Genomic DNA, 26266 nt, shown 5'->3' on the forward strand with positions numbered 1-26266 from the left:
TACAACCCACAATTTAAATTCTATGTTGAAGACAAAATGGCAAAATCTGTCTCTTAAAGTAGATTTTGTAATATTCAATTACTTGAGCTTAGTTGTGGACATTTTTTTTAGTAGTCCAAACACTGAGTTTGTATTACTAATTTCTTTCTTTAAAATGGATTTAGATTCCAGTCCTATGAGGGTGGCATGCTGTCCATGATCAAGACACGATGAAGGAATTAACCATGGTGACGTTTTCATATTTGAGATTACAAGGCACACATCTGCCAAATGCAAGCAGAGGGAAAAATCTTGTTACTTTTTCTAAATCCTCTGAAAGCAGCTGGATTTTTAACTTATCCAAATTGTGAAATTTTCTTAAGATTGATGTTCACATAACAGTGTAGAGAAGCACAGAAAATCTTAAGAATTCAAGATATCTGCTAATCTCCTAGGAGAAAAGTGTGTGGGGGGGGAAACAAGAGTGCATTTTCTTTTTAGTGGAATGAGCCAATTACTTCCCTTTAACTTCACCCTCATGCAGGTACTTGTTTAAAAACAACTGCAGATGTTTACAGTTACTGACTATGAATTGTTTCCCTCATTTATTCTGAAAAAATGTATTAGCGAGTTTTTCTTGCACAAAATGTGAGCAAAATTTAAGGGTCCACAGTGTCATCTAATCATATCCTTTCTGCTGTATCCACTAGCTTTTTAACTACCTCAGACAAATTGGTGCTCTCCCTGTAACTAGGAGCATGAGAATCAGGAGCTGGAATAGATGTGCTTGGACTTGGAAGATGTAGAGGAGGTTTGCACCTTTGTTAGTCAGGATAGCCCTGGCTGGTTTACCTCAACAGCTTTCTGTGTGATTCTTGGATTCCAGGCACAGTAATGGAGCGAGGGAGATGAAGTTATTTACTAGTAAAGCACTAAGAAAGTAATACTGTTTGGTTTGGTGCATAGTTCTTGACCCATCTGTTGTAAGCAGCATTCAGGATTATAAAAGGAGTATCCAACATAAGCTCTTGTAATGCTGCGCACCATGTTTTGGTAATTTGTCAGGCAACCTTTGCAGAATGTACTTTCAGTAATAGTGCTTCTTCCATTTGGAAACAGGAAACATAATCAAGGAATTAGCATTACATGCAGCAGTGTAAAAGTACGTTGTCATCACATGTGACGGAGATGCTTATTCATACGTTTCACTTCTGCATACTTTTTTTCTTACAGAACTGTGTACCTACTAACAGAAGTGTGATTTTACAAAGCTGAATTTATTTGAAAAATATATAGTTCTCTATGGGACACTTCAGACAGGGTGTTTTGCAGTCTGATTTATGGAAGAGCAATCTGTGAGATCTGTGAATCTTGCAGAAAAAAAAGCTATAAAGCAAGTTTATGTATCTAAAATGATGTTAGCTTGGATAGCTTCATGAGGTAGCAGAATACTAGACAGCCAGGCTGTATCCAGCCTTACTCTAAATGTTTTGCTTTGAGTTACACCTAGTGTAGGTTTATTGTCCTGAGTGTGCTGGTAATGACAGTGTGCAATGTGTAATCTGAAGAAATCGAATAAATAAAATGTGGCCCTAGATGGATTTAAAATGTAGAGTGCCCATTTCTGTTTTCTGTAGCTTGCTGGTTCATTATGTAGCTAGAAGAAAGGAGGAGAGCAAGTGTTGAATGATACGAGGTGGCAGCTACAATTGGCTTACGAGAATTGTTCTGCCTCTGGCGCTCTGGATCATGAACTTCATCACACCCAAGAAATGTTAACAGCTCAGCCCCTCGGGCTTTAGCAGCTCCGAGTATCTTTGTGGGTTTTGTAATTGACAGCTCCACCATCAGTATGCGGCTCTGCCTGGCGTTCTGTGCCACTCAAATGCATGAGGGTTTCAGCCTACTATTCTTTTCATGAAACACCATGATGGGCATCTGAGTGACATTTTAATTTGATAATGAAAGTGCTGTTAAATCAGAAAAGAGGAAAATGCCTGTGTTTGTGGCACAAGATACTTTGTGTGACCACTGAGGTCATTTGAGAAAGGCCTGCTGTTGAAATAGTTATACAAGTTTGCCAGCAATGACTCATTACCTTGGTGGCTGCAAATAAATTCCAGTTGCTTTCTACTTGTTTTTAAGATTTTGGTATTAGGGGTTTCTGTATGTTGCTTAAACAATAAAAATCCAGCAACATTTAAGTTTGCTTGATAAAGATTAAGAGTTCCCACACTACTTCATGTCTGAAATGCTACAGCAAGCTGTGATCTGTACACCCTGCTGTCCCTTTTGACTGTGTCAGAAGGGGATATATTTTAGCACCATTAAAACCTTCTGTTTTGCCAGCAACAGGCCTTTCCTTCCTGTGCCTGGTTCTAAAGAGATGCTGACTGGAGTTAGAACACAAATCATTCAGTGCAAGTCTTTGGGATTCAGACTTCTAGATGCTCACATCTTAGATGCTTTCTCATCTGTCTTATTTGGAGATATGTATTACAATACCACCTGTGGAAACCGACCTCGTGCATTTGGGTTGTGCTAGACAATGTTACACCTGTATCTCTCTCCATATCAATATAACATATTTAGAGAAATCTAAACTTTGCTGTAAATAATTGACAGTGTAAATAGTCAAATGTATTGTTCTGCCATCCTATAGGTGAGGAATTATGATGATAAAATATTACATGTTTTGACTGAAACTATACAGGAAACCTGTGCCTGTGGCAGAATTAGGATCCGGTCCATGTTCTTAAGCTTTTTCTAGTACTTTTAATCTGCAAAGCTCTTAAGAAATTAAATACTTACAGTGACTTTTTATTTTCTCCAGTTTATTTCCTTTTCCAGCTGTTGAAGGTTTAGATTTTTATTCGACAGAAGTAGATTTTATTCTTTAAGAACTATAAATTTAGGAGGTTTTGTACTTTATGGGGCTAATTATAAAATTAACTGTCCATCTGTTGATCACCCAGTTGGAACTGGCTAGTGATCTCTTGGGAAGCGACCCCAGAATCAATACAAGTAGGACAGTTGCTATCATGGAGTTACTGTCATTTAGATACATAATTTTGCCAGCTGGGGTTCTATTTGCAGCACTGCTCACAATGCCTCCAGGACCCTGTCTTCAACTCAGAGGTCCACTTGCTTGAAACTTTCTGAATCCGTGCTCATTACATTTAGCAGCTGTTTGCTAGTTAACGGATATTGGTGATGTTCATACGTGTTGGCAATGTGTGGAAAACAAAGTGGTTGTGTAATAATGGGCTCTTCAAAATGATTTTTGTGGATCCACTCTGTCAATCTGTACTGTTGTCTTCATTTGACTCCTACTGTTGACATGTAGGAAAAGAACTTTCATTACTTGCCTACTACTAATAAAATGATGTAGCAAATACAATATTATCAATCGACTCTTTGCAGTAGTTAACATTTGCAACTTCCACTGAATGTTGAGCATGTAACTGATAACTGTAAATGCACCTTTTTTTTTTTTGTCTTTCTAAGGAATATTAATCATTCTCATTCTGTGACTGACATAAAGGTATCTAATGTTACTTGGAAGGTCCAAGTGAGTTAACCCTTGTAATGTTTTCATTAAATGGATGAATGTAAAAATTTTGCCTGTGGTGAATAGGGACACAAATAAAAGTAAATGGTTTTTCCAGGTCACTTGGGAGATCTATGGTAAAAGTATGTAGTAGATTTAAATATCTTGAGTTGCTACTCTTGTTTCTGAATAAAAACTAAATGAAAAAAAACCCAACACCAAATATTCTGAATTTAGCCCCCAAATCACTAAGGAAGCTGAATTAAGACACATCTCAACAGAACAGCAGCAATGTCATCTGTTCCAAATGATGAAAGCACGCATCCTGTGATGATAACCTGTCAGAACTGCTTGGCAGTTTGTTTCAAATGCTTGAAAGGTATCTCCTAAATAATACTCTAAATAATACTTTTCTATATTTTTACTTTGATGATACTTTAGAAAAATAGCCAAAGCAAAGTGCTGTTTGTTTTCTTCCTTTTAAAAGATTGGAGTCTAAAATGATATCTTGATATTTTTCTTCCATGAGCTTTACCTTCCTAGGTATGAAAATCTTTCAGCAAAAGTAGTGGTTTAGTGGTATTTCAGATATCTCTTGACATTGTCCTTTGTTTGTTGTTCTCCTGTGATGCTGTATTGCAACAAATAAATACCTATCTGCATTTTGTATTATTCCTCAGAGTTGGTTTTGAGAAAAGTTATAAGGAAAAAAATAACTTGGATGATTGCAAAAGCCAACTCACAGCCAGGAGTCCTGACTCTCTACTTATTTTTTCACAGGCCTCCAGAATTGGCATCAAAGTATGCAAATTTCTCTGAGGGAGTGTGCAAGCCTGGTTATGCATCAGCGCTCATGAGTGTCATCTTTCCAAAGTAAGTAATTACTGGACTTTTTTCTCACTCTTCCCCTGATGACTTCTCATCCTTCAAGGTGATAATGTGCAGAGGTTGTCTTGAAAAGTGTCATTACTCTGTCACTTGATTGGTTCAGGGGGAGACTGGCATTGAAAATCTGGGCTGTTTGAGTGGTCAGTGGCAACAGCTTAATTGATTTTAGTCTGACTAGGAGCTTGCTCAAAGAGTAGAGTTCTGTGTGTCGAGTAATAAAACAAATTATATTGTCAGTGAATAATACATATGTGTGGTCACGCTCACTGCTGGTACCAGATGATGCAGTCCTTAGGAAGGGTAAGTCATGAAGCAACAGAGTAAGTTACCTGGAGTAGAAAACTGTGATCGTTTTTTGTTTTTCTTGGGAGAACAGAGTAAAGCATCCCACGGGTGCCTGGAGGCTTTGTAATAGTGTTTTCCAAAGAGTGGAAAGTGTTTTCCAGAGTCTTTCCTAAGACATGTCATTATCAAGTTGTGCATCTTACTGTGTTGAAAAGTTATTGTTAGCTGAAGTGTTACTAGTTTCTTCAGAATTTGTTTCCTTCTGAAAGGGTGGGAAGTTACAGTACTTTTTGATAGCTCTCAGAAATGAGGAATGTAACCATAAAAGATCAGTCAAAACTTCTCTTTCAGTTTATCTTATGGCTTTCTTTAGTGCACTATGTGGCTTTTGTGTTTCAAGGAGTTTGTAAGGTTGTCATTTTTTCCAGGATGTCCTTTAATTCTTTATTCTTTGAATTCAGTGTCAGACATTTCATTATTTTACCTAGGATTGGTGTAAGGATAGATGATCGGTAGTTCTGCAAAGAATTCCATGCTACACTTAAGATTCTTTCTCTTATGAAACTTCTCTTGTACTCAAAGAACTATGCAAAGTTAATATTACCAAGCCAGGTGTCATAATTTAATGTATTTAGTACTCTTAAAGCCAAATTAGCTTGCCTGTTGATTTAAGAATTTGAGCTGCATGACTTCTTTTATTCTAGCTTTTGTTTTCAGTTGCTCGTATCATTAGGAAAACATCATCTCTGTGGCTGACATTTTTCAGGCTTGGTCTTTGCCATAAAATGTGTGTTTTTGTTACATTTTTTTATTATTTGGATAAAGTTGGTTTGGCTGTTTTCAAGCATGAATAAAATGAATAAATGTTTTCCCATTCTAAAGTTTCCTGACTTTTTAGTGCAATTTTAAATGTAAATAGGCAAAATATGATGGAAATAGTTGAGATAGAACAAATATTTTTCAGATTATGTAACTATCCCTGGTAAGTGCTTCTTTAATGGTAAAAATGTGAGTTCATACTTTACCAAGCATAAGCAAGTGCTACACAATTAAAGAGCAATGCCCTAAGAAATCTCAGAATGTGGTTGCTGGTAAGGAAAGACTAAACTTAAGGGGGTTTTTTGTTTGATTTTTTGGGGGTGGGGGTTTTTTTCATTATTGTTGGTTTTGGTGATTTCTTTTCTTAATGGGTTCCTCAGTCAATCGGTTCTCATTCTAGCAATGCTTGATGCCTACATTAATAATCTCAGCTGGAAAAAATCCTAGGTTAAGTGTGCAGATTATATGCTTATTGGAGAGTGCTAAATAAAGGATTGGTTACTTTTAGGGAACAATCTGGATTGCCTGATTTAAATGGCTACAGTCCAACAAAATATATGTTAATACATCCAATATGACATAAGACATCTGGGAGGAACAAATGCAGATTATACCTTCAAGATAGAAAAACTCTGTCTTGGAAACAGAGAGAGAGAAAGCTTAATGCAATCTCAACAAAATATAGCTGAAATGCTGTTTCAGGTTCATATGTACACACATAAGTTGAGAAATTTTGTGAGTAGCACTGATTTAAAATTAAAAACCCAAACCTCCCTGAAATCCCACAACCCTAGCCTTCTAGAATACTGTGTCCAGTTTTGATGGTAAAAGTCCAAGAGGGGAGGGGAAATAAGAGGTGGAAGGAAAGCCACAAAAATGAACAAGGACTGGCTTAAACAGTAAAGTAAACAAGGCTCCTAGAATAAGTCATCTTTGTGAAGCAGGAGTTGTATCCAAACGAGGAGAATAGGAAAGAGCATTAACTTTGGCAGGTTAAATATAAACCATAATGAGGTAGGCAAAAAAAATGTTGAGGAACAACTTTATAAAGGCATACAAAAATAATAAAGCTTTTTGTCTAACTGTCAAAAGCAGAAAGCCTGCCAGAGATCCCGATGGGCTGATAGATTATCATACTATTCCACGTGAGCTTAGGGAAGGTAAAGCTGTAGCAGCTATTCACTGCAGAACAGTTCCCACATGGAGTCTTCTTTTCTGGGGGACAAGCTGGGGGAAGCTGAGAGAAGGCTGACATTTCGGAGCAAATTGGCACAATGAATTGCTAGGAAAGTTCTCACTTTGTAAAGAACTCGGTGAAGTTGCTGAGTTGCACATGGTTGTGTATAATTGTTGCTTAAATTGGCCTTAGAATGGAAGAATGAAAAGCAGTAAACATGACAGGCTTTTCAAGAGGGGCCATGGAACATTTGGGAAACCGGAAACTAAGAGTGAGCCTGGTTTCTATATTAGGCATCTTGGTGGAAACTATATAAAAAGAATAGAATTAGTGTTTGTTCACGGGAATAAAAGCGATAATAGAGAGGAGTCAAGTTGTTTTCTGCACCAGGAAGTCCCGCCCTGTGCATCTGCTCATTTTGTTTGAATGACTGGATGAGCATTTGATGAAGGTGATTTAACTAATACAATATGTCTGGATTTCTAAAAACAAAATCAACAACAAAAAAACACCAAAAATCCCCCAAAACCACAAAAAACCACCAAACCAAACCCTCAACAACCAAATACTTGGCCTTTCAGAGACTTTTGGGAAATTAAACTGGTGTAATCCTGTAGTGGTCAGGTAGTGACTAGATAAAGATTGGAAACTGTATGGAAAAAAAATAAGAAGATTGGGCAGTACAGGGATGTTAACCCTGGAGTCCTCTGGAGAACATGTGCTGGGATCTCTGCTTTTCCAAGTGCTCATAAGCTATCTAGAGGATGGATAATAAAGTGCTGACACATTTTTTTCCAGGTAGCAAGACCAAAAGCTTACTGCGAGGAACGTCAGGGATCTCACAGAGCTAAGCGATGCGGCAACAAAATAGCAGGCCAAATTCAGTTCTGGTAGATGTAGGGTAGTGTTTGTTGAGAAGATTGATCTGACAGCACATACTTAGTGATGGACTTAGTTATGACTTGGAAATCCAGAAAGAAATCTCAGAGTTACTGTGGATGGTTCTGCAGCTTACTGACCAGCTATGGTTAAAAGACCACTGACATATCAGGAGGCAAATGCAGAAAACACATAAATATGTTAAGTCACTGTATAAATTCCCCGTGCACCTCTATCTTCAGTAACATCTCTAATTCTCTTCAACTAATTTTGAAACATATCTATAAGAATTGGGTATATATGATGGTAATAAGGACCAAGCAAAAACTTGGAGCTATGTTCATGCTCAGAAAGATTGAATAGACTTAGACTTTCTAGCTTGAGGTGGAGCAGTGGGCAGAGGGTATTGATAAGTGTGTGTAACATAGTGAATGGCATGGGGAAGATGTTTAGGTGATTGCTTCTCTCAGTACAAGATTCAGAGGTACTAAATGTAAATATTGTGCACCAGGTTTAAAATAAATGAAGTGCTATTTCATTACATTTTTCTGAGAATGAGTTTCATAGTTGGCAAAAGATTTAAAAAAAAAAAAACAAACAAACAAGAAAATCTCTAAGTTACAGGAGGCTGGAACCTAAATGGATGTTGAGGGACAATTGCAGCTTTATATATCCCCTGTTTCTTAGGCTTTTTACTAAGATATTGGCCAGTGGACACATACATCAAGTATGGGGCTGAATGGATGCTTGGTCTAATCCATTGTGCCCATGCTTGGTTTTTTGTTTTGTTTTGGTTGCAGGTTTTTTAATTATTATGCCTTAAAGGCAGACTGGCATAGCTTCAGAAAAACATGTTGTAATCTGATTCATGAGAGAGGCTCCCCACCAAGAGAAATGGATGCATGATCTCAGTACTGCATCTCAGTGTAGGAGCTGGCTCGCTGGGCTGCATCTACTGCTCGTTGTAACCAAAGGAGTTATTAGATCTTTCACTTTCCAGGACAATGTGATTCTGCCTCTTGTAAATCTCGCAACAGCAGATAATGACTCACAGTGCCCGAAGTAAGGTTACTGGTTTCAGAATGATACAAACAAAATGACAAGGGTCTTTGGTAAAATGGCATCAGTAGGTCTTTGTTCAGTGAATTAGACTATTTTTAGTAGGTCTGAGATCACCTACAAGTCTGGAGCTGATGCTCTGACCTTTTTGTAGAAGGCACTAACTTGTGTTTGCAGTGGTAACACTGCAGTCTCCTGCGTGTCTGGCCTTACTGTGGAAACGATGCAGTCAGTGTACAGTTCTCTTTCTATGCTCTATTCTTTTATCAAATGAGAAAGGAGACCTCTGCCCACGGTTTGCGGTTGACATGCCAGCCTGGGACAGTTCAGCTACTGACAGTTTTCCAACCACAAGCTCTTGTAAGCTGGCAGCTAATACTAGAAATTAGAGGAGGTAGTAAATAGGGAGGGAATGTCTGCAGCCTTCAGACTTGTGAATCTGTGTTTAGTAAGAGAACATGGGAAAGACTTATCTAAAGAAAGATAAAGAGTTTTATCTGAAGAAGTTTTAGAATAAGAGGGAAAGGGGAAGTTCAGTATACAACAAGTGTATAGGTGTTGTGACCAAAACAGTGAATTTAACATTTATGATTCAGATATGTAAGTCTATTTTTTAGAATCAAGGTTATGATCATAAACATATCTTTCTAGTGAATTGGTGCTAAGAGAGAGTCTTACATACATGAATCACAAACTTCTTTGCTGGGTCAGTTCAGAAACAAAATCAGTTTGGTTTGTTTGATTATTCTGATGCAAACTTTCAATTAGCAATTGTCACATCCCTAACTTTTTTTTTTTGTTATTTTTCAGTATAGCAGCCTACTCTCCATTCTGAGGAAAACCAACTCCCCTGTAAACTCCCCTGCATTTATATTTTCATGCTGAATTGTTTCTTTGTACATAAAATTCAACATTTTTAAGCTTTCATATCAGTGGGGAACACGTAGCACAGATTTATGCCAGACACGGGAATTTCAGTGGCTTTCTCTAGAGTCATTCTTATGTGTTTTTCTGATGTTTAGTTCCCCTTGATATTGTAGGTCATAGACTCCTGTGCATTTCTCCACTTCCACAGGCCAGTCACGTATAGCTAGGACAGCTCAGAAGGCCTTTCTCTAGTGTGTACAGAGCAGACTCCTGTCTCCTTGATACCAGAGCTTGGCAAAATTTTCTTTGCCATTGCTGTCCTGCAGGTATAGTTTATGCAGCTTTTGTGCTTTAGGAAAAAAAGCATTCTTACATGCCAAAGAGATTTCATACATGGAAATGGGAGATGGGGGCTTCAGGTGGAACTGGAGCTTTAGGCAAGGGCTTTAATGAGGATTGGGATCATTTCAGTATGTGGTCCCCTCATGCCAAATACTTCCCCATTCATTTCCATATTCCTTTCTACGAAGCTGTGCCTCTTAAAAGCACACGAGCATCTTTCCATTCTGTGCTTTCCTGCTTTCTTAATGAGATATTCAGAAAAAAAAAAAAATTTTAAAAGAGAATTGTTAACTCTCTGCTTAGAACTGACTTGATTCATGTTTGGCTGTCGCGGTGCCTCATGAATTACTGCTGTACCCAGCATGGGCTTGTGCTGAAGTGACAGGGCCTGAGCTCAGTGCTTAGAGACTGTCAGAGCAGGTGACAGCTGCTTCCTTTGTGATTAACTATTTAAGGAGAGCAGAGGAAGCCAAAAGATGGCAGCTTCACATGGTTTGTGAGAGCTCACTGAAGAAATAGACTGGATAATTAGTTTGCTGCTGAGGAATTCAGAACTGTTCCCTGACTGTAGTGTGATCCATCTGCTGGATATTTTGCAGTCTCTTCAGGTGCAGTGGGTAGTATCTCTTAATTTTTTTAAGATATATAAAATTGTATATATATATACTGAATTAGTTATTGATAGTAGGGCAGGTTTTTTTCTTCTAAATACGTGTATAATGTACATGTTATTCTGAAATACACTGAAGTGGTTCATTTTGTTAATTTGAACTGTGAAAGTGGCTTGCATCCAAGGAAAAAGAAAAGTCTTACACTGAAGTGAGGGTCCCTGTGTGCCAGACACTGCTATGAGAAAGACTTTCCTCTTTCCTTCAAAATAAGATTGCTCCTCTTCTAGGAACAAGGATAACTCAAATCCCTGTCCCTTCATTAAGTCTTTTGCTGTGTTCGTGTGCATTCAGGAATAGTGTGCAATGGTGGCAGAGATTATTTCACAGCTCAGAGTTATGTTTTGTGTCCCAGTAACTGCTGTAATCACAACTCCTGTAAACCCAACTGTAAAGAACTTTGTATGTGCTAGTGCCCAAAAGGGTTTTAAGAGGTGTACGAGTACATCACATCTCCCCTCAGATCCTGTATCTTGCTTACTCTGCCTGTCCCCACAGCAAAGGAGGAGGAAATATTTGCTGTTGCATTATTGAGGTTTGAATTTGCAGGGACAAATTGATGCAGATGTATTTTCTCCTGGGCAGTGCCGAACATCATTAGTTCCCTCAGTTCCTTGGTTAACTTTGGCTAAGGGAGTTCAGGACTCACTGGAGGGAAAAGAAGGGATGAAAGAGGAATTGATGACGCTCTGGTCAGTTAAACCATCAGTGTTTCCCGCTTCTCCAAGCTTCCAAGCTGTTCAGTGCCTGGCTTGTCCCTGGGGCATCAGAGCATGCCGCTGCTCGTGTTTACCTCCCGTCACCTCCTTCCTCTGTGTTTTGTAAAACTCAGGCTAAACAAACACGCAAGCCAACACACGCATGCTCCTCAAATCACTTCTGGTGTCTGGGCAGCACCTCCCCAGTGGCTTTTCCAGTAATACGTGTTCTGATGCGATCAGCTGCTGACCCACTGTCACTCTGGCAAAGGGAACGTTTTACACTGCTCCACCTTCCTTTCCTTATGGTTTTTATGAAGTAGTGCCTTTTTTCTCAATTTATATTTTGGTTCTGGAGTGTTCTCAGTTTTTCACCTCTGCAGTTACTGTGTTGGATATTATATACAATTTGAAGGCACTTACAAAGAGGATGATTTTTAAAAATATATATTAATGTAGATTTTGAGTGACAGAACTGGGTCAGAGTATATGCAATAGGTATAATTCCTATGTTTGTATTGTTGTGTGTATTTCAGAGACTTAAATCTCTCACACTTCTGCCTAAAGGTGAAAAGTATGTTATCTCACAAAATACTTTGCCAAGCTGGCTGTACTTTAGTGAACATATAGCATAGTCAGTGTTTTAGGAGACACTTGCTTTTAATGTTCAAACTAGGATTGTTTTCTGAGCTGTTGTTGCTATTTATAACTGGGCAATTGGATTACTCTTCACAACACCCTGTCTGCTTCGGTCCCTTCCACTTGCCTTGTTTGCAGGAGGAGGCTGGGATTAAGAGGCAATATTTGATAACTCACGTTCAGAGTGTTGCAAACATCTGGTACCAAAGCAGTGGCAACCAAACCTCCACTTAAAGTGTGGTCAAATAGCTAATTTCTCCTCGACAGTTTCCCTGCATTGTTTTTTGTTTTGGGGGTTTTTTGGGGGGTTTTTTTGGTAGAGAGCAATGATCAGGAAGATCCAGGGATGAGCAGATGAAACAGTGTACACAGAACTTCACGGCTAACTCTTAAATTCACAGCACCAATTAACCAGCTGGAGCTCATACTTGAAAAACAAAATTCGGTGGCAACAGCTCATTTTTTCACTTCTGGCAGCCTCTGAAGATGTGCATGCTGCTGCAGTCAGGTTGAAATAGATGTGGCATAATGCTGGAGTAGATTAAAAAAAAAGCTTGTGTTCTGTGTCTGGATCCCCTTTTCTGCATGGCACTTGGCTTAAGGAGTTCATGTTGCCCCTTGTGATGCTCCAGTACCTGAGCTACTGTAACTGTCTGCCGACAGTGCAATTAACTGGATAAGTACAATAATCCTTATGTCCGAACATGAGTTTTCCCTCCCCCATCCATCTACTCATTTTGTGCAAGATTATTTTTAGTCCAGATCAGTTCACTGATCCAGTTTATGGAATTACCAAATCATTTTACCAGCCCCGCCAAGGGTGCAGCTTGGGAATGAAGAACTAAGGTGACAGGACGGCTAAAACTCCACAAGCCAGCCTGAGCACCAGGACACAGATATGGGGAGCTGTTGCTCAGAAGTAGGGATCTGGTTTCACCTTCAGTTTGTGCAGGTTCTTCTCTCTATCCCATGTTGACTTTTTAATCTTTAAAAAAATGAACCAAGTAGTACATGGAATTCCTGTGTGCTGATCATGACAGTAGATTCTACATCAGATCCATTTTTGGAGCTGAAATCTTTCATGCTCATAATGAGCCTCTCCTAAGAGTTAAATAAAAAAATTTAAAATGTATGAGAATCCATGTGATGTGCAGGCTTTGTGCCTGAAAACTTTGTCTTCAGATTCCTTTTCGTGACTTCTGGATTAAGTGAAACTGTTGGATGAAAGCTAGAATATGGGCACATGGACCTTACTGAGCGTGTGCCTTTCTGGCTTCAAAAAAGGTGCAGAGCATATGTGCTCTCACTTCAGTATGAGTACACTGCATCTTATGCCAGAGTGGGGAGAGGACAGGGTTTTTGTTTTGTTTTGCATTTTTTGTTTTGTTTTTTGTTTTCCAGAATACTATCGATATTTCTAAGTTATGAACTTTAACCAAAAAAAAGGGTCAGCTTTGTAAATGTGCAAATAAATAACCATATTTGCGTGAGCATTATGATTCTAATAGAAACAAAAAACTTAATCCATGCCACCGAGTAAGCATATTTTATTGTGCATGTGTGTTTGGTCTCTGCTGCTGTGGCCCATCTGCTCTAAAGCTATACCAATAAGAATGTTTAACTTTCAGGAAAAATCTTGCAGCAAAGATTGCTTGAGGATCTAAATGCATTTGAGTGAACGAAAATATCATTTCATGCTCACTGAAACAAACAAAAAATATCCGTGAGCATGAAAGTTAAGCAGTGGATGTAATACCACTGTGGTTTTGATATGCATGTCTTACCTTCTTTTCTTTTCCTCACATCCCTCTAAGAAATGGATTTTCAGTATCTCTCTTTTTATTAAAACTCTGACTGTCTTAAAGTTCATCATTATTGATCCAGCCCATCGTTTCCCCAGAGCGACAAGAAGTTCCCTGGTGTCTCTGAGGCTTTGTCTGTCACCAGTTATTTCCTTTGCCATAGAAAAGCGTGCAGCTTCCCTCAGAGTTTTCTAAATTGTGTTCAAGAGTGGATAATTGTTCCTTCTGAACTCCTTACTGTCAGTTTTCATCAAATTTCCTATCTTTGGGTAGATTTCAAGTCAATTTATTTTCCTCTTCTACCTTTTCTGCCTCCTCTCTTACTGTCACACTTTGTTCTATTATTGAAAAGTTTCAGGAGTGTCAGTGCATGCAAATGCTGTCACCAAGCCAGTGTACATTGGCTAAAAATATGGATGAAAAGCAAGTCTGATAATTTATGCAAGATTATTAAGCCAAATTAGAAACAGTCTGGGGAATCCTCCAACTCTACATTAGGCAAATGAAGGTAAAAACTGGAAAGATTAAAAATTCTCTTTGTATCGACGTGAAAAGTCACTTGAGAACGTTGTTCAGATACTACTGTAGAAGCTCTGACTCCACTGCAGTGTGAACAGCATGAGCTCCTTTGTCACTTATTTTCTTGATACCTTTTTCTATAGTTCCAAGCTAGCTATGCAGCAAAATAAAATCCATAAAGTAATTGCTAGATATTATGGAAGCAATGCTGTAACTGTTGTAATAATGTCAGGGATCACAGTAGCTTGCTCACTGGTTTGACCCAACCCACATCACTTGTATCGATGGAAATGAAGGCAAGAGCATTACCACATACTGCAGTGAAGCTGACTGCAATGGGATAACATATTTCACTAGTATTACTCACTATATTTTTAAATTCTGCTTCTATTTTGATAAATTTCTCAAGATTTATGCATTCAGAAGGAGGTTGTTTCCTTTTTGTGTAGTCTGCCATACCTTTAAGAACGTCATGTCTTTCTCTCTGAAGCACTTTGATTCATTGATTTACTTGCACAGGAACTTGCAAGTCAGGACTGCAGCTTACTCCAGTGTCCAGCTTGTAAACCAGAAAAACTGCATCCACGTCTCTGAAGAGAAGTGGTTTATTGTGATTTTCCTGAAAATCATTGCATCTAACATGCTAATTTGTTATTCTTCCAAGTTTAAACAACTGATGCAAGCTTCAGAATTGTGTACATTCCAAATAACGTTTTGTACTGTTCTTGGAAAAACTATGAAGAAAAATAAATTTGAGGCTTGTATGATTTCCCCTTTCTAAGTTGACATTTTTGTCACGCCAGTTTTAGCATGTTTCTAATCTGTTTACCAGCTCTGCCAGCCTAGGTTCATGTTCACACCAGGGCATATCTAGGAATAGATGTAGAATTGCACTGCTGAAAGTGATGCCACTGTGATAAAGAGATTCCTGAGAAATGAGTTAATTTATCTAGGAATGAAACAGGTTTAAATATCTGTGACCTTCTGCAGGATCTCAGAGACCCTGAAGCCAGAAGAATATATAAATATGCCTGTGCACAAAACCACAATGCTTTACCTATTGCTCTCCTAAAAAAAAGGGAGTGTGCTGTTACGGAATCTCTGCTGTCTTTAGTGGAAGGTGATGCTGCGTTAGCCACCAGGAGTGTTTGTTTATGGGCTTGAATTTTTTTTTTTTTTTTAAATTACAGAAGGTTTACACTGAGAGTGAAAACTGGCCCATGGATGAGTTGTTCCAAATATAAACAGTTTCTATGAATGCTTCAGGAAAAGTGGAATAGTGTTAAAGTTGCCTAAAAACGACAAGGAAGGGAAAAAGCTCTTTGGGACATGATGGCTTTCCTTGTCCTTGCAGCCATCACTGGGGTCTGTGATGTGCTGTCCCGGGCTGGCCAGACACTGCTGACCCTGAACCTGCAGCATGAGCAAGTCCATAGGACAGTGGCTGTTGTGATGGGAGGATCTCCAGCTCCATTTTGGAAAGAAAACTCCCAGCTTTGGAATGGTCTCAGGGATGTTCAAAGCCACACCATCTGCTTCACCAGGCAGTGAATTGGGGATAAGCAGCACAGCATAGATCTGCTCTGCAAGTTTTGTTTATATTTTAAGAATTTGTTTGTAAATGTGTAACCTGATGGATGGGTAGGTATTTAAAGCTACGGTATACAGCTCCACGCAGTCTTAATATAACCTGGAGCAAAACAGGCAACTCCTTAGAGCCAGTGCTGGCCAGCTCATTTTGCTTTTGATTTGTTTCTTAAACAGTGTCTGTGGAATTTAGGCATCTGCAGAGGAAGATGCTGGTCCCAAAGCTCTGATTAAACAGGCCAACACTCAGTCCATCCTCACTGGACTTGTTCCTGCTGCTCTTGAAATGGTTGAGAAAGGATGTCCAGAATTTGAAGGAGGCAAAGTATGCTTACAGGTCCTGGTTTAAGCAAATAAAACTATAATAAGAAAACCACAAACTTTCTCTGTTTTTTTCCCTTGTTGGGGATTTCAGTCAGCACATGTACCAGGCATTTCTTCTCCTTTGGACAGATCTGATCTCCTGGGTAATAATAACTATTTAGGGAACAGCAGGATACCAAACAGTTTATAAATGCTAGGCTTGTTTACTTCTGCTCAGTGACTGCTGATTTCATGTAGGATTTCTTCATCTATCAAGGATAAAGAAACTTGGCTGAATAGACATGTCTGTAAGGAAGTAGTTGGCCTTGCTCTGCCATGGCTTCCTTGCAGAAGATCTGTCCTGCTCAACCAGCAAAATTTTCCACCTGTACTCAATAAGGAAGGTATTTTAGCAGGAAAGTAGTGTCATATTTTCCAAGAAGAAAGGAGGAACTGTTCTGCTTCACTCCTTCCAGGTCTACCATCTGCTGCTTATGGGGCTGCAGGGGGAAGGTTTGCAGTGCTGATCTCCTCTGTCTGCTCTCTGAGAAGCAGATTCTTCGTTCTTCAGCACTGCATTATTAGGATTTGCTGTAACTGGAGGACTCCTAAACCATGTCCAGACAGGAAATGAGAGGAAATAGGGCTAATAGTTTGAGTGGTTTTTTTTCTCTTCATATTAATAGGACTTGCTTTCCAGTGTTTTGCCATCTCTTGTGGGTTGTTGAACAGAAAATGCAGAGGGGAAGCAGCACTTAATTCTGCATAATGAGCTGCCAGACATTGCGCTCTCTGAGAACGAGGAAACAGTGATGGTTCCAGGCTGTCCGGGAGGAACACGAGAGAAATCCTGTGCAACAAGCCATGTCTGGAGTGCTCTAAGATACAGAGTAATTAACTTAAAAATTCAGAGGTGTGTGAGATTTGCAGTGCTGGCTGTTGCACATTCAGTCTCCATCTGAACAGTGTCCATGCCGTAATGAACCGCTGAGATGTTTTGACAGATGCCAATCAAAGGGATGTTTTTGACATATTTTTTGTCATTATTAATGTCACTCTAAGGAGTTGTTTGTGTTTCTATGTGTTTGTTTTTATTCATCTCCTATTTGTTTCTCTTTCACAGCAGTGCCCAGTTTACCATAATGAGATTCAGGAAGCTGAAATCAGGCTCAATTAGTTAGGCTACTGTAAATATTTTCACTGATAGAACTGTCTTTATTCAGTTAAGATCTCAAAATATTTGAGTGTTGGTTTATGATAAACAGTTAGAAGATCCAGTAATTCGAATAAAGGGATACCAGGAGGGCAGTTTATTCTGAGATAATCCTGTCTTTAGCTAATCTAAAGAAATTGGACTCTCTGAAAATGTAAGAACCCCAATAAAAGGCAGAGGAGAGGTGAAAAGCATGAGAGGAAATGGAAGAGGAAAAGGTTCCTGGGGACAAAATGACTGATTGCTAGATCTAACTTTATTTAACAAAGTTGTCTGGCTTCTCTAGAAGTGCACAAGGCATTGTTGCCTGTAGTTGATCAACTGAGTAATGATCAGAGTTGCCCATTATCTGGAGATATCACTGACGTGGCCTTCTGCCTTGGTATGGGAGATGACCTGTAAGTGTCCAAGACATCTGGCCTAGGAAGAGCCCTCAACAGCTTGTTCATCATGACCACTCTGCAGCTGTTAACAAGTTAAAAATTAAGTGGGAAAATCAGTGTTAAGTATGAGAACACTTAAGGTTTTTCTAGAGTTGTGGGAATCTCTCGCTTCTCTTATTTTTTTTAGCATGGCACTGACTTTTGGCTGCTGCTGAATTTTCTTCCTAATACCCAAGGCCTGGCATGTCAGCCCATCTGAAGACTTAGACACGCAAGAGTGGAGGCTTCTAAACTTATCCCAGTTTGCAGGTGTTGAGAAGGTTCATCTGCTACATTTTATTTAAGTGTGGGTTTTTTTTTCTAGATTACAATGCATCTTCTGCTTGTCAGACCAGTACACAAAATTTCAAAAAAACAACTTGATTTCTTTAGCAAATCACAGTTTAAATTCTTGATCAATAGCTTGGAAATAGCTACAAAACAAAAGCATAAAATTAATGAAATTGAATCTTCTGAATATACTTGGCGTCGATCTCTTAATTTAATCAGTTGCTAGATTTGGAGGCTTGTCTTGACCGTGGAAGCCAAGTGTAAAAACTACAATCCTCTGACTCCATAATGTTGCTTTTCACAGCAGGCCTAGGGAGGAAGATGCCTGTTCCCTGTCTCTGCCTTCCAGGATTTGCTCCATGCTACAGCCCTGGCCTGGCTCCTCTCATGCAAGACGATCACTTCCCTCCCTCTCTTGTTTGTCCTGAGCTCTCCTCTTGGCTCCATCTGCCTTTCCGTGTGGATGGAGCACACAGATTGTGTAGGATGTAGCCCTCCTTTACTCCTCTTGGGCTACATCTCTGTTTACTTTTTTTCTAAATAAAATAAGAACCTTTGTTGTTCACAGCATTTTTAAGTCTTTTACAGCACTTTGTAAATCCTGTATCAGGAAGTGTGTTTAGTGTGCATAAGTCCTAGTTGTACTGTTTCCTAGCTGAGCTTAGCTGTCTGTAGACCCCTCAAAGTACAGTAATGACACAGATGAGAACATGAGACAGGTCTCTCCTCAGCTTTTTTGGGGAGTTTTGGATCTCCAGCTATCCCATGTTGAAGCAGCTGGTTCTAGATAGCACTTGTCAGATGGCAGGACTAAGTGTACTAGAAGGTGAAGTAACTGAATCGTGGGTATGTGGCTCTCACATAAATTTGAGTACAGGCATTTTAGAGGAGGGGTGGTGAAAATGGAAGCAGTTTTATTATGTTGTGAGGTATAGATTAGAGTTATGTTTTATGTTTGTTTGTTTATTTGTATGTAATCTTCTGTATTTCTACCTTTGTATTTAAAATCCTGACTTTATATAATTATGATAAATTTCCACTTTAAAAATTCTCTAGTTTTAGGAAGCAAGAAGGGATGGGATGGAACAGGCAAACTCAGAGGCAGCAGATAAGACCAAGAGAGCATGTGCTGGTGGTCCAGAGGGTTCTTGCTCTCGGAGACATTTGAAGGGAGCCCGGGGACACGGGAGGGTGTACTTCACTGATTTGTAGCAGTCCAGTGCAAAGCTTTGCCTCTCAAGCCCTGGAAAGCTCTCTGTTCCCTCTGGCAGGTACAAACTGGTGGGCTTCCAGTAAGGGTTGCTCAGGAAAAGACCCCACAGTTCACAGCACCCCTGGAGCATGACAGACACCTTCACTCTGCTGAAATGAAATCAGCTAATTTGTTTCCCAGCAGACTCATTGTAGGTTTATTAGAGAGACTAATTGGTGCCCTGTTCTGAAGACTGTTTGTTCCAGACAGCATGTTTTAGAATATGTTTGTATGTGCTGGCAGATTTTTCAGTTTTTTATTTTTTGGTGGTTTTGTTGTTGTTTTTTTTTAAAGGTCACCTTGGGTTTAGGAAAGTTTAAAGAGCTGCAACAGCTAAATAGATACAAGAAATTCAAACAAATCCTGAAGGTGGTTGGACTGTGGAATTCTTTTCAGCTTCTCAGTCTGAACTTCCTTAAATTTGCCAAATTACTGAACTGACTCATTTACATCTGTATTCTAAGGTCTTTATTGCCTACAGCCACCTTAGAACTTTCTAGATTTTCTTAAATTACAGTGTTTTGTTAGAGTTATCCTTGTAGAATTGCCTTACTTTCTTCATACTGTGTCATGTTGTTCTGACCTAAACCTGTTTCTCAAATTCTGGAGCTAAAATAACTACTACCATTGTGTAGTTCCCTCTACTTGTGAGATTTGTGTTGCTTTTCCCCTGTCTGTCTAAATGAATGACATGGGCTGGTCAGTGGTTTTATACTGTGTAGCACAATGGGACACCACAGCTTTGGTCCTCAGGCTCTACTGTGATGAATACTGTGAGTAACATCCCTGGAGGCTACTGGATTATTCCGCTGGGAAAAGATTATTCCACCCTTTCTGTGCTGAATCTTTCTGCCTGTTGTGCAGCTCTGCATGCTGCCCTCTCTGGGTAGCCCCGGGGTTACAAACCACTGCCTTTATCTATCCTTTTCCTTCCATGGTAAAACCTTCTATTTGTCCTGCAGACCACCATGCTGTGATACTACAGAGTGATACTACAAGTGTGAAAACACTTGTCAGCTCATTCTGGTGAACCACTGTTCATGATTACTGTTACTCTCTGCCTCTGAACCTGTAGAAACTGCTTGACAGCTGGATGATAATGATCTTACTTCAACATTTGATGTAGTGCCATGTTTTTTGTATTTGGAATGTACATTGGAAACAGCAGAAATGAGTTTTGGCTGGAACTTCAGTGCAATCTTGCAGGCAGTAAATAAAAAAGACTTTAACAGGAAAAGAGAACCCAAACACTTCGTGTTCTGGGTTGGCTTGTATGAATCAGCAAGTCCTGCATCTGTGTTGCTAAATAACAAGACCTGATTGCTAAATGTAACCCAAAGAGTATACCCATGTAGAGGCATAACCCATGGGATTCTGCTCCAGAACTGATCTATGAACATCACGCTGCCTCCTCCTCACATAGCTGAGCCCTGAGCTGGGGCTTTCTCTTTTTAGTGTTATTACAGTAATGTGCTTCTTTCTCCTCTTGTTTACACTTGTATTGCTTCTTTTAGTCTCTTGTAAAACCGCTGTTAAGTTCATCCTCCTCACTTGTCATACTTTCAGTGACAAGATCTGCCTCCTTTCACTAACTCTCTCTTTTCCACTCTATTAAATTCAGGCTTATTGGCCTCTGCAGGGCTCTGTGGACAGTTACTGCCAACCACTTAATTGTTAGTCAAGTGAAGCGTAAAATCTTTCTGTCTTTCCAAGCAAATCTGCAAACATTCTGACAGCTCATACAAGCTGTTTGCAAGCCTATAGTGGATTTAATTGCAAAGATGAATTATTAGATGATACTTTCCATTAAAATATTCCAAATTATTTAATACTTGTATCAGGGTACCTGAGGCTAGGGAGAAAAACAAGATGAGGCAGAAGAGAGCTCATCTGTCTGTCAGAAGGAAAAGAAACTTGATTTGAATTCATACTCTTTGTCTGCCAGATGTTGCAACAGACTACCCTGCAAGTTTGAATGTGGTAAGTTCAAGCAGCATGTTATATAGTGCATACTCTAGGCGTGAAATCGTGGGGATGAACCTGCTTTTGGATGGAGGAGGAGCTCATCCGTGGCTCTTGTGCCAGAGCTTGTAGGTCTCTTGGGTAGCTTTATTCTCTCTGACGTGGCTCTGCTGCTTTTTGGACCAAGCTCTTACCTCGGCGTGACATGCTGTGGTGAGTGCATGCGTGCCAGGTTGTCTTGGCAGTAGCTTGAGGTCCCTGCACAATGTTGTGTTACATAATGTGAATGTGCTGTAAGGTCTCTGACCTCAAGGTAGGTTAGAGCATCTACCAGCTTTTATGTTGTATTTCTCAGTTGTGCTCATTAGTTGGAGGGAGGTGGAATCTGTCTAACACATTGTGACCATTCTGAAGGACAATGCTGTTCACTGCAGAGGAGTAAAGCCACATTTTGTTAACACATAACAGAAATGCACAACAATGATGGAAATCATTGTAAAGTGACCATGGTACTAATATAATGGGGACTATAAATATTAAGGATCAGCCTCATGGGAAATTTCTAAATGTCACATCCCTTGCTGCCTTTGCTATTTCTTCTTTTAATTTACAGATGCTCTGAATTATGGTGATGAGGAGGAGAGAGAAGCTCTTACTTTGTTGTCTTTTGATTTGCAGACAAATGGCAAAGCATTTTGGCCACAGGGAAAGGGAAGCAGTTTTCTTTTTGTCTGTGTCAGTTATGCATAGTGTTTCAGTCCTCTAGTTTGGAACTAGGTAGAAAATAAAAAAAAAACTAATAATGGGAATACTTGTAAGGTGCTCATTTAGTGTGGTTTGTCAGTGTTTTCTGCAGTGCTTGTTTGTACCATTATGAGTTTAATTGATGCAACTCTGAATTTATCATCTAGGTTTGCCTACCGTGAGGGGGTAATGAAAATAAAAATAAAAATAAAAAAAAGCCCAGTAGTTATCTCTGTAGCTTGTTATCTGGAATACTGAAGGGGAAGCTAGAATAATTCAGTTACAAGTATAAGAGCTCTGCCTGCTGGGATCTGTGCCACAGAAAAGTATAGATTTCTTTTAATTTCTTTCTAAAGGAGCACATCTCCTGCAAGTGCTGTAAGAAGTAGTTATGGAAGGAAGGAAGCCAGCTGAGGTACCAAAGCAATATTCAAAGTGCGTGTGTCACAGTCTTGCAGGCACGAGGAATTAGGTATGAAAATAAGCATTAGCACAGCTATGTGGAAGCAGTCAGTATATTTCATAGCAGACATTTAATAGTCCATTAGTACTTCTGGTGACATTTCTGCAATGTCTAAGGCACTTATTAAAAGTGCATCCATTATGGATTATGCTTCAGAGAGGGGGCATTTGTGGGCATGGATACCCCACTACAGTGTAATATTAATATTAGTTTTAAAAATTTATTTAAAAACAGAGAGAAGAATGTGCCCAATAAAGCCGTAACTCAATAATTCTTTGCTGTGTGCATGATGCTTTATACTGCTGTGGCATAAATGTGCTAAGAAAAAATGCAAAGAATATATTTTAACAAGCTGACTCTGGTTTCTTTTGTGATCCATTTCAAATCTTTGACTTTAAACCAACATTTACAAAGTTTAGTCTATATCCATGTTTTACCTTAAAGTCTGATTTTTTAGCTGTATATGCTACAGAGCTGTAAGAGCTGAATGCATTCAATAGCTCTGAAATCTAGGCCAAGGTTTTTTAGACTTATTTTACTTAAATTGATTTAGAAAACTGAACTCCGGGTATCCTGTTTTGAAAATGTTTACCTCAGTCACTGAGAGTTACTAAAGCACAAAATTTCATGCAGAGGTGGAAGAAACATCCTTCATGCTGCCTGTCCCTTCAAATGATGTAACAAGGTAATGGTTGAACTGTTCTGATAAAACTTATCTCAAAATAATTTCTGAGTCAGTCTTGTCATATGATTATTCAGGAGAAAATAGTCCGAGAAAGTTATAGATGGCTTAGGACTAAAGGTAACAGCCTTGGTGTCTACTTCACAAGCAGGCAAAGGATTAACTTCAGCTTTTTTTCCTCCTGCATTTGGATAGAGAAAGATAATAAGTAAGGGCTACGCAGCCTAAGGTGCTGCTCTAGGATGGCTGCTGGGAAGCAGGAGCGCCAAATCTCTGCATGAAGGGCAGTTCCGTGAATTAGAGGAGCAGCAGTGGTTTGTTGGTTTGACAGCCTTTGCTAAATCATTGAAACGTGGTGTTTGTGTTGTCAGGAACTCTGACTTCATCACAAGTGCTCAGCATGGGAATGTTACAGTCCTAATTGGGCTGCCAGCTTTTTGGATGTCCACAGGTTCTTTCATGCCTGGGAGGCTCTGGCCTCTAAGATATTATTGGACTCAGGCTTTGATAGTACTTCTACAGAATAAAACCTGCCATCTAGCTGCCAGTGTAACCCAAGTGCTGACTGCTTATTTCTTTTATCTACTCTCTTACTTTACACCTTTTTGTCAGATCAGCTGGCTTGATGCTGAAATTTTGTAGAAATGAAACCTCAGATCAGATAAATTGAAGTCCCTACTGCTCCCATGGTGCGTTTGTATTCGGAAAATGTCCTGCTTTGTGCTGGCCAAAATGTCTTTTGGGTACAAATTATGAAACCAGATCACATGGCTGAGCTGCATAATTTACAATTTTCTGACCTCTCAGCTAATGTCTACATGTTCCATAAGGTTATTGGGAGCTACAACTAACAGAAGAATTGTCAGATTGTTGAATTATTAATTTGTCTTGAGGACAGAAATGAAGCAGCTTCCCTGTTTATATTTATTACTAGCTTTCCCTGGGCAGTTGAACAGTTTCTGTGGTTTGTCAGAGGACTGTGCTGAAGAGTAGCTTAAAAAAACCCACAACACATTACGGAGGAGTTGTTGTCACTTGTGTTTCCTTCACAACAAAACAACATTTTGTAGTGATGCCATAATGTGCACGCTTGCTGGACACGCTGGGCTTTCTCGCTGTTTCAGTCTCTGCGCTGCCGCTGTCCTTTCGCCCTTGCCTGCAGCGGCCCTGCTGGCTGCGCTGCGGTCCTGAGTCTCCTGGTAGAGTTCCCAGTTGTGTCACAGAGCTCTGATGTTAACTTACTTATCAGTCCTACTGCTTCACTTAAACTGTCAAGGTGTTAAATGGTGTGGGTAGACATTGGGTATTTGCATACTCAGGTCTTTGACTAAACTGCAAATATAGAGGTTCTCACTTCCCCATTTTGGTTAATTAATTAATTTATTTTCGTCGGTGCCAACTAAAAGGACTAGTTAATTGCTTTCCTTATAGCTGTTCTGCAGGAGGCATTGAATTTGTATGGGCACCCTCATTTCAAAGTAGGATTCTAGAGATTTACACTTAAACACATACCTTGATTGGACAAATTATCCTTGTGGGTTTTATGCCAGGTAAATATGCCTATTGGCAGTGGGATGACATTAAAGCTACACATTTCCAGTTTTGATAAACGGCAAATTTAAGCTGTGATTTACAGAGGACAAAATCCTATAGTCATATGTGTTAATCCAGTTTTCACAAGCTCTCTCTGCCCAAGCATTAGGTCAGTGGAATAGCTACCCCTGAGCCTTCTCTGCTCAAGGCTAGACAATCGAAGCTCTCTCAGCCTTCCCTCATACGGCTGATGCTCCACTCCTTTAATCATCTCAGCTGGCTGGACTTGCTCCAGCATGTCTCTCTTGCAGTGGGGAGCCCGGCACTGGACCCAGCCCTCCAGCAGTGCCTCCCCAGTGCTGAGCTGAGGGGAAGGGTCCCCTCCCTCACCCTGCTGGCAGCCCTCTGCCTCATGCAGCCTGGGATGATGTTGGCCGCCTTTGCCGCAAGGGCGCAATGCTGGCTCATGTTCAACTTGTTGTCCACCAGGACCCTCATCTTTGCTTGGCTTACAGGCTCTGCTTGTCCTCAGATATATCTTGAATAAAGGCCTCATTCATCTTTGAGTTATCCTTCTCCCTTTTGTTCCCTTAGTTACACCCTTGCTAGTCATTTAAAAAGAGCCCCACTGGTCAAGAGGTAGAGTACCATGGAAGCTATCACAAAAACTAGTTGGAGGGCTTATTCTTCTTTGTGCTTCTGCTGTAGTAGCAGCAGCAGCAAGTGTTTTTTGCAGGTTAGTTTAAATAGAAGCATTTTGTTTTCATTTGCACAGATGGGAAGAAGGTGGAGGATCAACTGTATCCAATTCAGGCCTTAGCTCTCCTCCACATTGTAGGCTTGTAAATCTGCCTTGCTATCTTTTTGCTTTCAAGCTTGTACACTTAGGAACCAACTTCAGAACAGTAAAATCTCTTTGAAGCAATGTCTCTGGTGTCTCTCTCCGCTACACTAATGAGCGCTAAATCACCCGTCCTGGACTGTATATATCTAGGAATTTTAAAGAGGCTTAAGAATGTAATGATGGAGCTGCTTACCAAAATGTGCAATCTCTCATTAGAATCGGACTTTCGGCTGCAGGAATGAAAGGAGCAAATATATTACCTAAACTTGCAAAGGGACTTGAGAAACCGCAACATAATAAACTTGCTTACCAGGAAAACTCTTTAAAAGTAATACTAAAAATAGACTTCTAAACATTTAGATGACCATGGTATGACACAGACCAGCACATCTCCTATAATTGAAAATCATACAGCATGAGCCTATTTGAAGTTTTACTATGTATGTAGTAAATCACAAGTTATTGCCCCCTTTTTTTTCCTGTGACCTCCCATTGCATCACTTTACATCTCATTTGCTTTCCTTATATTCCCTTATATCCACTTCTTTTCTTCTGTTGACGGGTGTTTTGTTCTCTCTGTCCTCTTTTTACTTGCTACTTACTCCTTTGCCTGTCTTGCCTGCCACCAGGTCTACCTCAGTAGCCCTGCACACCACATGATACTTGTGTTCTTACCCTGCTGGAAATCTGGGACCAATCTGACCTCTGCTACGTTACAAATGGATTCTCCTTTCCTTTGGTTTTGTATTCTTCCAAGTGAAACTGCTCTTAGCTACCCTCCATGGCCATAGAGACACTT

At 39.7% G+C, this 26266-nt stretch overlaps 1 protein-coding gene across 1 annotated transcript in view; it reads left to right on the forward strand.

Annotated features, from left to right (window-relative positions):
* LOC104528242 (CMP-N-acetylneuraminate-beta-1,4-galactoside alpha-2,3-sialyltransferase-like) overlaps positions 1 to 26266 on the forward strand; it is a gene marked incomplete at its 3' end in the record, with an annotated part of 106056 nt that overhangs the window by 63107 nt on the left and 16683 nt on the right. Inside the window, exon 5 of the mRNA XM_029086007.1 lies at positions 4310 to 4402. Within this exon, the coding sequence (XP_028941840.1) occupies positions 4310 to 4402 (93 nt within the window). The remainder of the gene's footprint in view (positions 1 to 4309; positions 4403 to 26266) is intronic.

This window comes from Antrostomus carolinensis, unplaced genomic scaffold (genome assembly GCF_000700745.2).
Source record: "Antrostomus carolinensis isolate BGI_N321 unplaced genomic scaffold, ASM70074v2 scaffold16487, whole genome shotgun sequence".
NCBI classification, from domain to species: domain Eukaryota; kingdom Metazoa; phylum Chordata; class Aves; order Caprimulgiformes; family Caprimulgidae; genus Antrostomus; species Antrostomus carolinensis.